The sequence below is a fragment of the Stegastes partitus genome, unplaced genomic scaffold (genome assembly GCF_000690725.1).
Source record: "Stegastes partitus isolate 25-593 unplaced genomic scaffold, Stegastes_partitus-1.0.2 Scaffold368, whole genome shotgun sequence".
NCBI lineage: Eukaryota > Metazoa > Chordata > Actinopteri > Pomacentridae > Stegastes > Stegastes partitus.
The window spans coordinates 189,692-204,331 of NW_007578099.1; the positions used below are offsets into that span (position 1 = coordinate 189,692).

Sequence of the window (14,640 nt, forward strand, 5' to 3'; positions counted from 1 at the left end):
GCCATTTGTCCATTAGAGGGCTTATAGTATTTTTGTTGCCTTTTAACACAGTCTCTTACAGTGCAGTGTATCCATGTATCAGAACAACAGATTAATCTGTGATAGAATAATAAAAGACTGAGGCAACAATTACCGAGAGACAAAATGATGTCTTTAAGTGATAATGAGGCATAACGAGGCAGCGGGTTTAATATAGTTTGTCAGTGTGATGCTGCAGGAGCTTCACTGAAAATTAAAACACATTATTTTCAAGACACACATTCAAATGCGCAATACACAAGTTGACATTAAGACACTAAGATATAAACAGATATAAACAATAAACATATAAGCATTCATGTGTATACGCCAACAACAAAAAAAGTAATAATCCAACACAAGACTGACGCCGGAAAGATGAATACGCATGACGCACACTTCAGAAACCACATCTTAGCCTTAACTTGTTTGTTTTTTCTCCAATCACAAAATAACATATTTTGGATAATTTCACTACATTTTAGCAGGAGTCCATTGTTAGTCATATTTAATGAGTTTTCTCAGAGTGTCTGCATATTTAACAGGACTTATTCAGGACTTTCATGTTGCCATACGTAGACGGTCTTTCGGGGTCCATTGGACTACAAGAAAGAATATGTGCAAAATACTTGTTGGTATTCATTATAGACTTTTATACTATGTTTAATACATTTTCTGATAAATTGACGTTTTTTTGGTTTCAAATGCATGACAAATGTCCCTCTTTTTACATTAAAAAAAAAAACACATCAAAAATAAAAATAAACCAATACCTGTCACCTAAACCAAGTGGCCTGGGGTCCAAAAGACCCCAAAAGTCCTGAATAAGGTTAATGGTGGTTTTAAGAGTTTTCAATAGGAGAGTCTTTTTACAATGTTGATTGCAGGACAAGAACATAGAAGAAGCTAATATCCCTCATGTCCAGTAGATCTGAACTTCTTTAAACGCAGTTTACATCTTGGTGAGAGGAGTATTAAACTCACCAGCACTTTCAGGACTCTATCAAATCACATTTAGTCACATTCAGTCTGGCGCTTCTCACATTATTCCATCAACACCTATTAAGTAAAAACACTAATACACAGTAAATGTCTACTTTTGAATCAACTGGATGAACACTGACGGTGAACACACAGGTAGCGGCGTTGTGGACCGAGGTGAGCTTCTGTGGAGCGACTGCACCAGGAGGTACAGAGGAAACTCAACAAGACACGACTGTAAATATGGTTTAACACGAAAAAACATCACAACGTGAAATACTTTTTAAGTAAATATATTTCTTATCCATATACTGTAGATAGACAACATGCTCAGCTTTGTTATTTACAGGAACGTGTTATATTTGAATTGGCACACAATAGCAGCGATCAGACTGGTGAAAGTTGCACTTTTGATTTGGTCTGTCACTGTGGTCTGAGTCTATGCAAGCAATAATTTACAATTACAGCAGGGATTAAGTGCAAAGGATAAAACATGCTAAAACTTAATAAAAACACAGTCACGCGCTCAGCAGTGGACGTTCTTCTTTAAATACTCATTCTGCATCTTTTTTTGTGCAAACGCCGGTGACCTGCAGCAGACTGGACCACGCAGAGAAACAGTTTCTCTACTTGAGGTGGAAGAAGCCGGAGGGTTTGGTCGGTGCAGCCATCAGCATGTTTGCTTGGTTCTTGTGAGTTATGTGGATCTAAAATAAATAAAAGGTAAATTTTGGGTTAATTACAATTGAACTGTTTATGAGTTAAAGTTCCTTCAAATGACACATATGTAAATGGTTATCAGTTTGTTTTTTAGTCAGACTAAACTCATGCAGCCTCCTCTAACAATTCTGCAAAAAATCCTACCTTCTGCATAAACGTACAGAATTTAGAGATAATTCTGATATTTAAGGTAATTTATTTCATTGAGGGAAGACTAAATAATAAAAAAAACACAGGCACTGGTTCTGTCAGCATGCCAATTTTTTTGAGTTTTTTGTTTTTTTAATTATTATTTTATTCATTTCTAATCAGAATTTTATTTATAATTCATGTTTTTTTATGCCATGATTTCATGGCAGTTTTTTTTTCTTTTTTAAATCTGTGAAATGCAGATAGTTGGAAGAGGGAGGCTCATTTGGCAGTTTGCCATTATTAATACAATTTAAAGTTTCCTTGAAGAAGACACTGAAAATATGTTGCTTTGGATACAAGGGACCATGGTAGAGCTGTAAGACCTTTTCTGATTTCACAGTAGGATGTCCCTCTCAGACCTATGAGCATGTGTCAAAGTGTGTCACGCAGTAAAGGTGGACTTTAGGACCGGAACACTTATTTTGCACAATGGCAGTTTAAGGGCGGGTCTGGAGCCGGTGCCTCATCTCAAACCAATTCTTTGCATTTTGGCAGCCAGATAACCAGTTCCTGGTGAGGAAAACAGGTTCCTCAATGACGCCAACGCTTTAGGCGGCTTTTCACTGAAGGAAGTGTGCAGGAACAGCCCTGTAATTTGATATATTCCGCCTTTATGTTTCCATTGCGATGTAGCAGCTCAGATAATAACATCAACTTTAAGTGAGGCAAAAAATGGCAAACACCAGTTATTAGTGGACAGTAGAGGCTATGGCCTATATGGCAAATTTTACGATGAAGATAGCGATGTTGGAGAGGACAAGACTGCTACTCAAGGTAGTCTCTGTCCCCCCCCTGAAAGAGGTTCTACAGGGCCATTCTTGTGGTTTGAAAACACACAACAGTTCCAGCTGCCATTAAACAGCCCACAAGTTCCTGCAGTGGAAAACAGTCTGAAACCAAGAACAGCTGACATCTGGGGAGGTGGGTGTGATTATCGTGACCAACAAGACCAAGTACAACTTTATGTGACTGCCATTTAAAAAAAAGCAGAGCCAATCTAAAGAAGAAGAAGAAGAAAAATATCCAGAGCTTATATCTGCATGTGTAAAGTCAATGTCAGTATTGTCTCATGTTTTTCTTGTCGTTCGATGTTTTAATGACACCAGTTGGCATTTATAAACGCTGGATGAAGGTGGCTTCAAGCAGCGCACATAAGTTTGCTTCTGTAGGGTCCTCGTCTACTGCACTGTGGCAGTAATGGGGCTCCATTCATAATTAAAATTCATGTATGAATGAGCTAAATACATTGCACTTTGGGTTAGTGTTACCACTTTTCTATCAATTTAATAGATAATGTGTGAGTCTTACAGTAGGTCAGCAACACTTACAGTACACGGAGGCTGCATCCAGGGCTCCCCATCAATCTGCATGGGCAGAGCTTTGCTTGTCCTGCACATAGAAAAAGAGCAACATTTAACTAAACTGCATCACACAAACTATCATGCCCACATGTGTGGAGGAATGAAACAACAAGAAAATTTGACTGCATAATAAAAACAACAGCCACAGATAGTCTTGTTTGGCTCTTAACTGCTGTGTTCCTACTGTGGTTACTTTAAATGCTGTTGTTTGTTTGCAGTGATTCTGTCTTGCATTGTCAGGTATTCCCGATTTTCCTGCAGGTAAAAGATCCCAACCTGATGGTAATCTGGGAGGTCTGTGCCAGTCTGTGTCCAGCGCTCTTCAGTCCAGTGTAGATCTGTCCCATCTCTATGACTCCTTCCAGCCCCACAACCTCCAAACGCTTGTCGCTCATATCTGAGCAGCAACGAAACACACACGCAGATCAAGTTCAGAGAGGTTGTAACAGATTACATTGGCATTACAAACAGCTAGACTGATGACACTTTCACACATGAAGGAGAGAACAGAACAACATGATCCAATCACCTTGTGAGATTGTTTTAAGGAATTCGGGGTCGGTGATGACTTCACTGTGCACCACTTCTGCCACACCATCAGGCTTCTTGGATTCGCCCCAGAGGTTGGATCCTCCGTGCATGCTGGGTATGTTGAGGACAGCTATTCCTTCTAGAGACATGTTGCTCATGTCCAGCTGTCTCCCGCAACACTGGTGTCACAAAAACAAAACCTGAGCATGAATAACAAGTTATCAGTTTTAGTGAAACAGCCCGATGACAGCAGTAGAAACTCTGACCTCAATCTTGAGACAGTCCTTCAGCTTCTTGCAGGAGGAAGAGATGGTCTCCGAGGTGGCAAATTCAAAATACCAAAGTTTGTTCTTCATTCTTGAGAGCAGCGGAGAGCAACATGAATTTGAACCTCAATTGTTAAACACACTCAGTTTTCATGGGACTGAAGTTCTTTTGCTCTTACAGTTAATGTGAGTCCTTACCTGCTGTTGAACCTCTGGGGGTGTTTCTCTCTCATGGAGTGGAAACGATGAGCAATCGAGGCATCCTGCTCACATGGACGCAGATATTTTAAGCAATATATTCATATTTCTGTGTTCAATCAATAATCGTGTGATGTTATTATTCCTCCCTGCCGGGTGTGTGACTCACCACTCCAACAGAGAAGTAGTTGTTAATGATCTCGTAGGGGACGGGGTCTCCCGCCTCCTGAGGGTCGTCTGGTATCACTTGGATGCTCCAGCGGTCCATTGGAATCACCTCGCTGGCCTCGATCTCCTTCAGGATTTCTCTCAAATCAGACCCCTCGTATCCTTTAGTGGGATTACAACAGAAAAAGCATCATTTATAACATATGGCGCCAACATCAGCAACTGAAACACGCTTTAAGAGTTAATGTTTCATTGTTTTACCTCCTCCCCACCGTAGGCAGCGAGCCAGGTCATTCCCAGTGCCCAGAGGCAGGACGGCTACAGGAGGATGCACCTGGAGATTCTCTTTGTCTGAAATCACAGGTATTGTGATGTGAAATTTAGTCTTTAAGATCTCAATCAGCTTTCTGAAACTTAGAAAGACGTGTAATACCTATTGCATCCAGGAGCCACCCCACTGTGCCGTCTCCTCCGCACACCAAGATCCTGTACTCGTGCAGGTTGCGGAAGAAGTGCAGTCTGAAAAAGAAAATCAGCATTAAAATACAGAATCTCAAATGACTTGAACATATAAACTGCAAATGTTAGAAGTGTACTGTACCCTGGAGCAGGACCACCATTAGACAAGTTGTACACTTGACGTGGATTCAGCAGGTACTGAAACTTTCTGTGCACTCTGCATACAAACACACAGGAGAGGGGAAAAAAAGCTTATTTTTATAGCATAAATATAATAAATGATTGTAATAAAGTGGTCATTGGTAATGTTCCAGCACATGTACTGAGAGATACAATGATCATAAATAAATCATCTTATTTGTGCAACTTAAGAGGAAAGAACATCCCCAAGATGGCAAATCCCTTTCAGACAGATTATTTTATAGCAACACTTCACATGAATCTGGTGCATTCGTCACATATTGCAAAGAAAGCCATGATGTTACCACTATACTGATAATCTATGCCAACATTCACTGTGTGCTGCTCACCGTTCACCTTGCTTGCCTCCACTTTTCGGGTTTACAAACACCAGCAGAGGATGGGTGTCTGGAATTGGAACAATCTAAAAAGATACAGAGACAAATTAAGATCTGTTAAATGATGCAACCTATCTAACTGACAGACACATGCTGCATTGTAAACACATATAATGATTTCCAGGCAGCATAATTCAAAGTTCTGCTTCTGCAGAAATAACCGTGATTTAAACGTGACTGCACCATGACACCGAAGACTGAGGTTTGTGTCCTATTTTACTTTGAAAATCAATGTTTTCTTTAATATTGAAGCAGAGGCCCTTTAACTTTTCATCAGCAGCAGCCACTGTGTTACACAATTTTACAGGATTTTGATAAAAACACAGAGTAACAGTAACATAAGTCAGTAACTTCCAAAGAGTCCAAAGACAATGAGGAAGGGGAGATTGTGAAATGATTTTTCTAAACAATTGTTATAAAAGCTACATAAACTTTTAATGTGTTGCTCCAGCATACCGTATGCTTACTTAGTACTACAGTTTGTGCATTGATATGTGTTTGGAGCGTGTTTGTGGCTGCACACAGCATTTGTGTACTTCAACAGCCTGGGGGATGGTGTTGGTCGTGAGTCTCTGGCACTGTGATTTTGAGGGTTAAGGGCTGAAAAGTTAGGGAGCTCCTGATATGAGTAAGGAAGAGGTCATTGATCAGATTCACTAGACACACTAACCATTTTTTTTTTTTTTTTTTAAAGTTATCAGAAAGAGTGCATCTGTAAACACCCCAACCAGCAGGTATTTTAACTTCTATGTCAATGATGCCACTTTGCATTTATTACCTTTGTGGGGTTTTTTTCCCGGACATTTACTGCATCATCTAGTGTGTATTTTTCTGATTTCTTAAATTCAATACTAATTTACATAAAAAACAACCATGTAATTAATCTGTAATTAATCAGTAATTAAACACGTAACTCTTTATGTAAAGGTTTTATTCCTGCGCCATCAATTTGCAATTTTAAGGTGAATCTTATTAGTTTTATATTTATGTGTATTTTTACATTCAAACGCTGTAATTCTTGATACAAATCATGCAATCTCTTTTAACTGAATCCAACATTAAGTATAGATCTTTAAGTGAAAAGTTGATGTTGAGAAGCACTGCTCTTGTGAAAAAGACATGTTTGGGGCATCTTACATTTCCACCTCACCAACAATGACCTCATAGCTGCTTAGAATTCTGCACTTCGTCCCTTATATGTTTACTTTAGATATTTATTGACAGCAGTGGAGTCAACAGAAGAGCAGAACAGGTTAGATCAGAGTAGACAGAAATAAAACTCTTGTTTTTGTAAACTTGGGTATCAAGCTGGGTTGCAGCAAAGAGAAAGGTAATTTTTAGCACAGAATTATTGTAATTTGGTGTCTCAATAAATTAAGTGTTTTGGAATCAATACTGTTTTGCAAACCTTTGTTCTGCAAACCTTTTTTTGTCTTCTAAAATAAGACTGTTTTTTAATCATCTTGAGCAGGCGCAGTACAATACAGGTACAATATAAATCTCTGTAAATGTATTGTTTTTACTCTAAATTTGAATATTTCATTTTAATTTTCCAGTTTTTGTTTGGCTTTCCAGTCATTTAACAGTTATTTTTAAAATATTTTTTTTACAGTGCAGTTTCTCTGCACAGCATCATCATCTTATCTTACATAACAGTGACAGATGTCTTTGCCCATTACTTCATCCAACACACTGAGCTGAACCAAACAGACTACAAAGACAATCGTAAGGCACTGAAAATCCCTCACAAAATAATACGATGATTCACTAAAACCAGAGGATCTCCCAAAAGCAACGAGATCCAGAAAGACAACTCGAAAGCGCCCGCACAGAGAAAAAAACACATGGGAGTACAGTTGGAAAAGAGAAATGTATGTAGGAAGGTTTGATAACCTGCAGGACGTGGCCATCGGGAGTGACGTTCAACAGGCTGGTGTCCTCCTCCTGCACGGCACAAAGACAAACACCCAATAAACAGAATGTAATCCTGAACATCTCCATCTGCCAGTCTCATTTATAGCCATTGTACCTTTGAGACGGCATAGATGGCCCATGGAGGCAGTATGTGATCTCTCAGTGGGCCACAATCGCAGGTCGACAAGCCAGAGTAGAGACACTCATCGTGACGCTACAAAGGAAGCAAGACTCTGTAAGGATCGAAAGAAGGAATCCACTCTTACTCATTCAGCTAAAGAACACCACCTCACCATCTCCTGGCACCACACGCAACGCCTCCCCGCTAAAGTTTTGATCTTCTTGTGGCAGACCTGACACTTGGTGGAGTTACAGTCAGCTCTGATCCAGTCATGAGCTGCTATCTGAGGCAGATAGAAAAGAAAGAGAAAAAAACAAGAGAGGTGTTATGCCACAGCTTATTCTGTGCTGCTCATGCAATACCGCAAACTTTACTGCTTGGTCCATTAGACATCATTGTTTTCACATATTGGGAGTCTCAGAATGTTTTGTTCGCTTGCTGCTGTGGTCAAAAACAATGACCCATCCCCAAACGACTGCAGGAAAAATGATGTTAAGAGAATTGGCACAGACCACACCCTTCCTCCAGAGCAGCAGTGGAAGTAATAGACGAGGCTTCGGATTTATGACTTTCTGGATAAACACTGACTTGGCACATGAGCATCCACCAGATCAAACATCCCTAAAGCGCCGCCCCCACCAGAGGAGGAAATTTGGGTAGCAGATTTTTGTGAATCAGTCAGTGGTGGTCATTACACTGAAACCAGAAAAAGACCGAGAGCAGATCATTGTCTATGCTTGGGCGAAATTAGGACGTTTAACAGATGTACCGAGCAGACTGCTGGCTGTAATCCGCACTTTAAAAAAAAAACAAATACACTGATGGGCTGCACTTACTGACTAATGCACTGTAATGTTCCCCCCTGTTGTTAATGCGTTTACTGCCTTTTGGTGTTTGCTCAGTAAAAAGTCTTTTAAAAGTAAGTGCTCCTGTAAATGTAAACCTGAGGCTAACGGGATCATTGTGCTCCTTACACCAATTTCCATTTTAGATTTGACGAAGGTTCGAGCGCAGGGTTCGGGGTTCTTGTTGGCACACTGGCTGTGGACGATGTACTTGCAGCCTGCGGGAAGAGAAACATAGTAGAAAAGGTGTAGCATTCTCTTTATATAATCTTAGAATAAATTGCAGTGACGCTGACAAACAGCAGACTGTAAAAAGGCTGATTTGCACGGTGTTCGGCTGCCCCCTGGTGACGGCCGCGAGCTCTTACAGGTGCACCAGAGTCCCTGCTTCCCGAGGCCCAGCAACATGCCCTGACACACACTGCAGTAGGTCGGCTTGTTGAAGTGCTTCATCCTCCAGATGTGCTGCCCGTCTTTCTCTGTCATCTGTGGGTAAAAGAAAACGGGTTAGTCACGCTGAAAACATCACAGAGAAGCTGAGTCCTTGAGCTGCTGAATGGAGTTGGTTCACTCAAGGCTACGGATAAAAGACAGGTTGTGGTAAAACTTGAAAATTTTCACCTTGAGTCCAAGCAGAACAAGTAAAGGCACATTGTTCATGCCTCCCTTCAGCCACTCCTCCAGAGTGACGGTCTCGCTGTCGTCCACGTCGATCGCCGTCATCATGTCCTTTAGCACCTGTTGCGTCACAAAATTATTCATCGTGTTATTCTGCTGAAGTGTATTTCCTTTTTACGTCTCTGAGCTCTAAGTTGTCGTACTTAGGCTCTCAGAAAAGCAAAATCATACAGGCTTTAAAAAAAACAAAAGGATGGAAAAGGAGGCCCATACTGGTCTGAGTTCAGTCACATCCCAGCCGAGGTAATCAGCAGCTCGCATCATCTGAGTGATTATACGATCCACCTCCTGAAGGAGAGACAGCAGGTGGAATAAGTGTGTGACCATCTCCATTTGTGTGCAAAAGTACCATCAGAAAGGTCAGATTAGCAATACACAGCACATCTCAAACAACAATGTAACACACAATTTAAAAAATTATGCATGCTGTGACATTATAAGGAACAAATGTGAGGACACTTTGTGAAACTATCTGCAGGATAAAAATGAGAGTGGAGTCTAAGTTTAAATATGAGGACTGTTTTCAGAAATGAGGACTTCTGTTTTGCATTTGCTGTATTTAACATGCATTGAGCTACAAAGACATACATAGTGAGCTACACATTTACTGTTAGTGGCATTTTCTGTGCTACTTGTTCACTTTTCAACATCTCATCTACAGGTAAAATATAATTAGACTAATTTTCAAGGCCCATAATAATCCGACCTTTAGGTTTCACTTATTTAAAACTAATAATGTGGATGAATACAAAAGCCTCCAAAATGTTTTGTGAATTTAGACACATCTTTAACATGTAGCAGCTTTAGAAACCTGTCAGACACTTAAAGCAACTTACAGAACTGTCCAGGAGTCCGTTGCAGTCTTTGTCGTACAGTCTGAATGTAACTAGAGCAAAACAAAGTCAAAAGAGTGAACCAAATGTTGTTTTGTTACTTGCTTAGATCTTCAGTATAAATCGCGTATCAGTGACAAAAATGCAGCTGCACTACAACAAACATGGCAGAAAATGTTCAAAAAGTAGAAGAAACCAACATTCGAGCTTCTCCCGCGGCTGTCCGTCCTCCAGCACAGAGAAGTAACAGGACACATCGCGAAGGAAGACCCCGCCTGAAAACGAAGAAACTCTTTTAAACAAACTAAAACCGTTTATTGCATAACTGAGATCTAAAACAACATGTATTGAGTTCCAGATTAAAATGTAGAACTGCTGTATGCAAGCAAATATTCTATTATAGTTTTGTTATTGGAACAGGTGCACTAATCTCCAAAGCTACAGCCTCATTCCTGTGACGCACCACTACAAGATAAAAAAAAAACAAAAAACAGACAAGCAGGTGGGCGTAGAACAAACTGTCTTTGTAGCATCATTCTGTCTTTGATTATTTTCAGGAAGTTCAGTGGGGCTTTTCCAACCACACTTCTCCTCCAAACACCCCTACTCTTAGCTAAAAGAAGATCAGGCGTTCCAAACACGGTACCTCCTTTGGGTAGTGGGCTCTTTGTGGAACCGTCTTGCTCTACGTGTTGAAAATAGCGAAAAAGGCGTTGGCAGAAATCTGCAGGGAAGTCGTCCACTTCTAGATAGGTCTTGAGAAAGAGGCAGAAGCCCACGGCGTCGACACACTGAGGAGAGACGTAAGGTCAAAGCAAGCATGTGTAAATGTTATATTTATAGAAGCATTATGTTTTAATGGGACAATAGAGAATTTCCGAAAACATTTAATAGGTCTCCTAGAAAGAACAATGTAATTTGCAGCTAATGACAGCATTTATCTCATTCAATTCATCAATTTAACACCGAATTTTATTTAAATTTTCTAATTAAAATGTCTTATAAATTTATCACATTAATAGATAATAATAATGTATGATTTGTAAGGTGTAATAAGAACTATTATCATCTTTTTTACTTGAATAGCACCAAATAAAGTAGATGTTTTTTAGGAAATTTTATGCAAAATTTATTAGAAGAAATGGAAAATTACAGCCTTGAAAAATAAAACGTTGCCAAATGTACAGTCGTCCTCAAATGTATTCATACCCTCCCATTACAGAAGGAAAAAAAACAGCTGTCACTGAAATGGGTTGAAATTGACAAAAGTAATAATGAATAAAAATGTAATGAAAACCATGACATTGCTTTTGAATTGTGGTTCAACAGAAATATTTAACAAAAAAAGAAAAAAACAAGCATGATTGGGCCCGTAACCTAATATTTTGTTGAACAACCTTTTGAATCAATCACTGCAGTCAAGTGTTTTCTGTAACTCTCAATCAGACTACTACACCCGTTGACAGGTATTTTGATTTTGGCCCACTGCTCATTAGCAAAGTGCTCTAATTTGTCCAGGACAGTTTTGTTTGTTTGTTTGTTTGTTTTAAATGATTATTTTCAACCACAATTCAAAAGCAATGTCTCATTTCACTAAAGTATAATTTAGCAATTTTTTTATTTATTAATACTTTTTTTAGTTTCTAGTTGTTTGAGTGACTATTGTGAATTTTGCCTTTTCTTTAATGGAAGGGTATGGATAAATTTGAGAACTACTGTATAGCTGTCTGTATAAGAGCTGAGGTACCTCTCCAACGCTGTGCTGAGCCAGCCGACCTCCTGCATGAAAGTCCTTAATCACATCTTTCACCCTCAAACTGCTGTCTGCAGGGGGAACATTAGAAAGCTCAAATAGTGAGTGAAATCATGAGTCAAAAAGAACACAACAAAGTTATTAAATTTAATGCAATTAAGCCAATAACTGACTAAAAAACACTACAGTGACTGATTCCATCCTGCTGCTGGTTTCACACATTAGCTGTATTAGCTACGTGGCTCCTGTGCGCTAAAACAGCAATTAAATGTGAGCTCATCGCTAATTGTGGACGTGCCGGACGGATGTTGTGCATTAAATGTGGGTCTGGACCCTGCAGTCAGAGGTCACACACAGCGATGTCTCTCCCAGAATGGAGTAATTATCTACTCATCCATTATCCAGCATGCAAACACCCTCCCTCCCCGGCGCTAAAAGCCTAAAGAGCCATTTCATTTCTTTCAAAGCCTTTGAGTGGAGGGTCGAATATTTTTAGCTCTTTTTGTTTCCTGTCGGTGCATCTATATTATTCTCCATTAGCTCTGGATCCAGCACAGCAGTGTACGTTTCAGAGGTGTGGGGTTTTTTTGTACAAACACAGAGAAGATCCTCCAGAGAAACATTTTGAAGTGTTTTTTTCCTGTACTTAGTGTGCATTCGCTTTTATTTAATGATATGCATTTCAAGTTTTAGAGTAGCTGGAAGCACATTGAAGTAAGTAATCAGGCAAGTTCAGGAAAAGTTTGCACGCTCAACTTTTTTTTTTGGTGCACAAGTGCTTCAGTGCTGCAGCTGTAAACTAAAAACTGATCAACTCCAGTGATTAAAGAGTCATCTGAGGGATCTGGCCGTGTGCACAGTTCCTGCTTGAACTAGACTTTGACTGTACTTACTCTCACCTTGCTTCTTATCTTGGTTTTTATTTCTCCACCTTCATAAATCGCTCTGGGAACTCTCAAATATTTACTCTGTTAAAACTACAATGTGATATTCCAATGACGACAAAGTAGCACACAACAGCGTGAACACACTCAGTGACACAAAAGTGCTCTGCATGCAAAATCTTACTCATATTGAAGTGTAGATGTTCGGTCCCTTGTTTTGATATATTAGCAGCATATTTAAGAACTATTGTTACTGATGCATTAACATGAATGTAACATTTAACTGCTGTGGCTGCTCAAGCTGGACCAAAATGTAACTGCATTAAGTGTAACTGGATGGTTTAATCTGCTGCACTGTGCCATATTTTAAGAGCGGATTTGATGTTTTGTACTCTCCATAAAGTAACCAGTAACTACTGCAGTGTAAGACAAGCACATTAAAATACACATAAATGTAAAATTATATCAAAACACACCTTCAGTTGGTGGATTTATGAGTTGAACTGATGTGCATCCGTTAAAGTGACAACTTACATTCCATGTACTGCTGCAGCTGGATGAAATCCACGGGCGTCAGGGAGCCTTCTGCATCATCAGACGAGGCCATGCCAATCAGCTGCACACAAAACGAAAAAAATAAAAAATAAAAACACATGACACAATGACAGGGCGGTCACAGAAACAAGGAGGCAGGATTTCTTACAATAGGTCATCTTGCCTGTGACTCACATAAACCAGTTAGCCCACATTTCAAGTATTGCACACACGATGAAACACACCTCTGCTCATAGACAGCGATCAACCACAGTGTCTGGTATTTATTCAGTAGAGTAACTGAGGACTCCCAGGAATCATCAGTGGAAACTTGACCTACTGTAACTTTAATTTAGTTGATATCACACAGAGAAGTGTCCTCACCTTTAGGGTCAAAGGTTAGCAACAACATCTGGAGAGCAGATGAGCTCCATAGGAACAGGTAGCAAAAGCAACAGTTGCACACTTTAAGAGAAAAGAGTTTTTAACAGCAGCCAATAGATATATTGACTGTGCAGGTGAATGTGTCCAACTAAACCCTCTTTGTAAAATCCCATCAGCTTAATCAGCAACGCATGAGCACAAATCAACAATGAAGAGCAGCCTTTTGAAAGGAACATCCATCAGACAGGATTATAACATGAAGCCAGTGGATTGACTGACAGAGACAGACTTTTTCCTTCCTCTCGGTGCTGTTGCTGCTGTTTAAGTGCTGCTCAGGTGTTCACACATGAAGAGGACTGACGCTCCTTACCTGGACTCTGTCTCTCCGTCTCTCTGGGCGCAGCAGGAGTCGATAAAAAAGCGAGAACACGGAGCTCCGCCGCCTGGCTTCGGTCACATACGTCGGTTACCGGCAGATGGTACTTGTGGGCAAATGTGTGCTGCGGTATTAGCGGATATAAAGGATTAAGAAGGGCGGAGGAGGAGCTTTGGACACATAATTACTGTTAGTGGTGGGACCGCCTCGCGCGTGCGCGCACACACATGCACGCGGGCACACACACATACCAGTTTGATGAATCCAACAAAGTTAACACATTTTCTAAATGAAGCCTAGAAACAACAACGGCATTCAGGCTTTGGGAGAATAAAGTATGTCACAAAATTGAGAATATTTCTGCAAATATTTTATTCTGTCTTTTCATGAGACAACAGTGAAGAAATGACACTTTGCTACAATGTAAAGTAGTCCATGTACAGCTTGTATAACAGTGTACATTTACTGTCCCCTCAAATAACTCAATACACAGCCATTAATGTCTAAACAACTGGAAACAAAAGTGAGAACATAAGTGAAAATGTCCGAGTTGGGCCCAATTAGCAGTTTTCCCTCCCCGGTGTCATGAGACCCGTTAGTTTTGTGACATACTGTATGTGGAGCCAAATCACAAATTATGTCATCTCAGGAACTTTTTGCAACATCTTTTAAGAGAAGTGCTCCAATGATTTCCTTTAAGCATGGTTTCAGGGGGGGGAATCCAGTAGAACCAGGTTCAGAGAGGGCATCCATCTGCCTCGACCAGCTAGGGTGAGGGAGAAACAGGACAGCAGTGAGAAATAGGCAAAAAAACAAATGCATAAGAGAACACTACATGCTGGTGAG

At 40.1% G+C, this 14,640-nt stretch overlaps 1 protein-coding gene across 1 annotated transcript; it reads right to left on the reverse strand.

Moving 5' to 3' along the window:
- Positions 1-1,276: 1,276 nt before the first annotated feature.
- Positions 1,277-13,904, reverse strand: dgkab (diacylglycerol kinase, alpha b). The gene is made up of 24 exons (XM_008284675.1): positions 13,789-13,904; positions 13,035-13,116; positions 11,611-11,687; positions 10,510-10,654; positions 10,064-10,138; positions 9,867-9,916; positions 9,244-9,318; positions 8,974-9,090; positions 8,721-8,838; positions 8,482-8,570; positions 7,680-7,790; positions 7,502-7,600; positions 7,366-7,416; positions 5,425-5,498; positions 5,037-5,111; positions 4,869-4,954; positions 4,697-4,786; positions 4,437-4,597; positions 4,268-4,332; positions 4,070-4,160; positions 3,802-3,982; positions 3,549-3,669; positions 3,240-3,300; positions 1,277-1,706 (listed from the first exon to the last, which is right to left on the reverse strand). Exons 2-24 carry the CDS (start codon positions 13,105-13,107, stop codon positions 1,626-1,628), a joined length of 2,166 nt encoding a protein of 721 aa, XP_008282897.1. The 5' UTR covers positions 13,108-13,116; positions 13,789-13,904; the 3' UTR covers positions 1,277-1,625.
- Between the last annotated feature and the right edge of the window lie 736 nt (positions 13,905-14,640).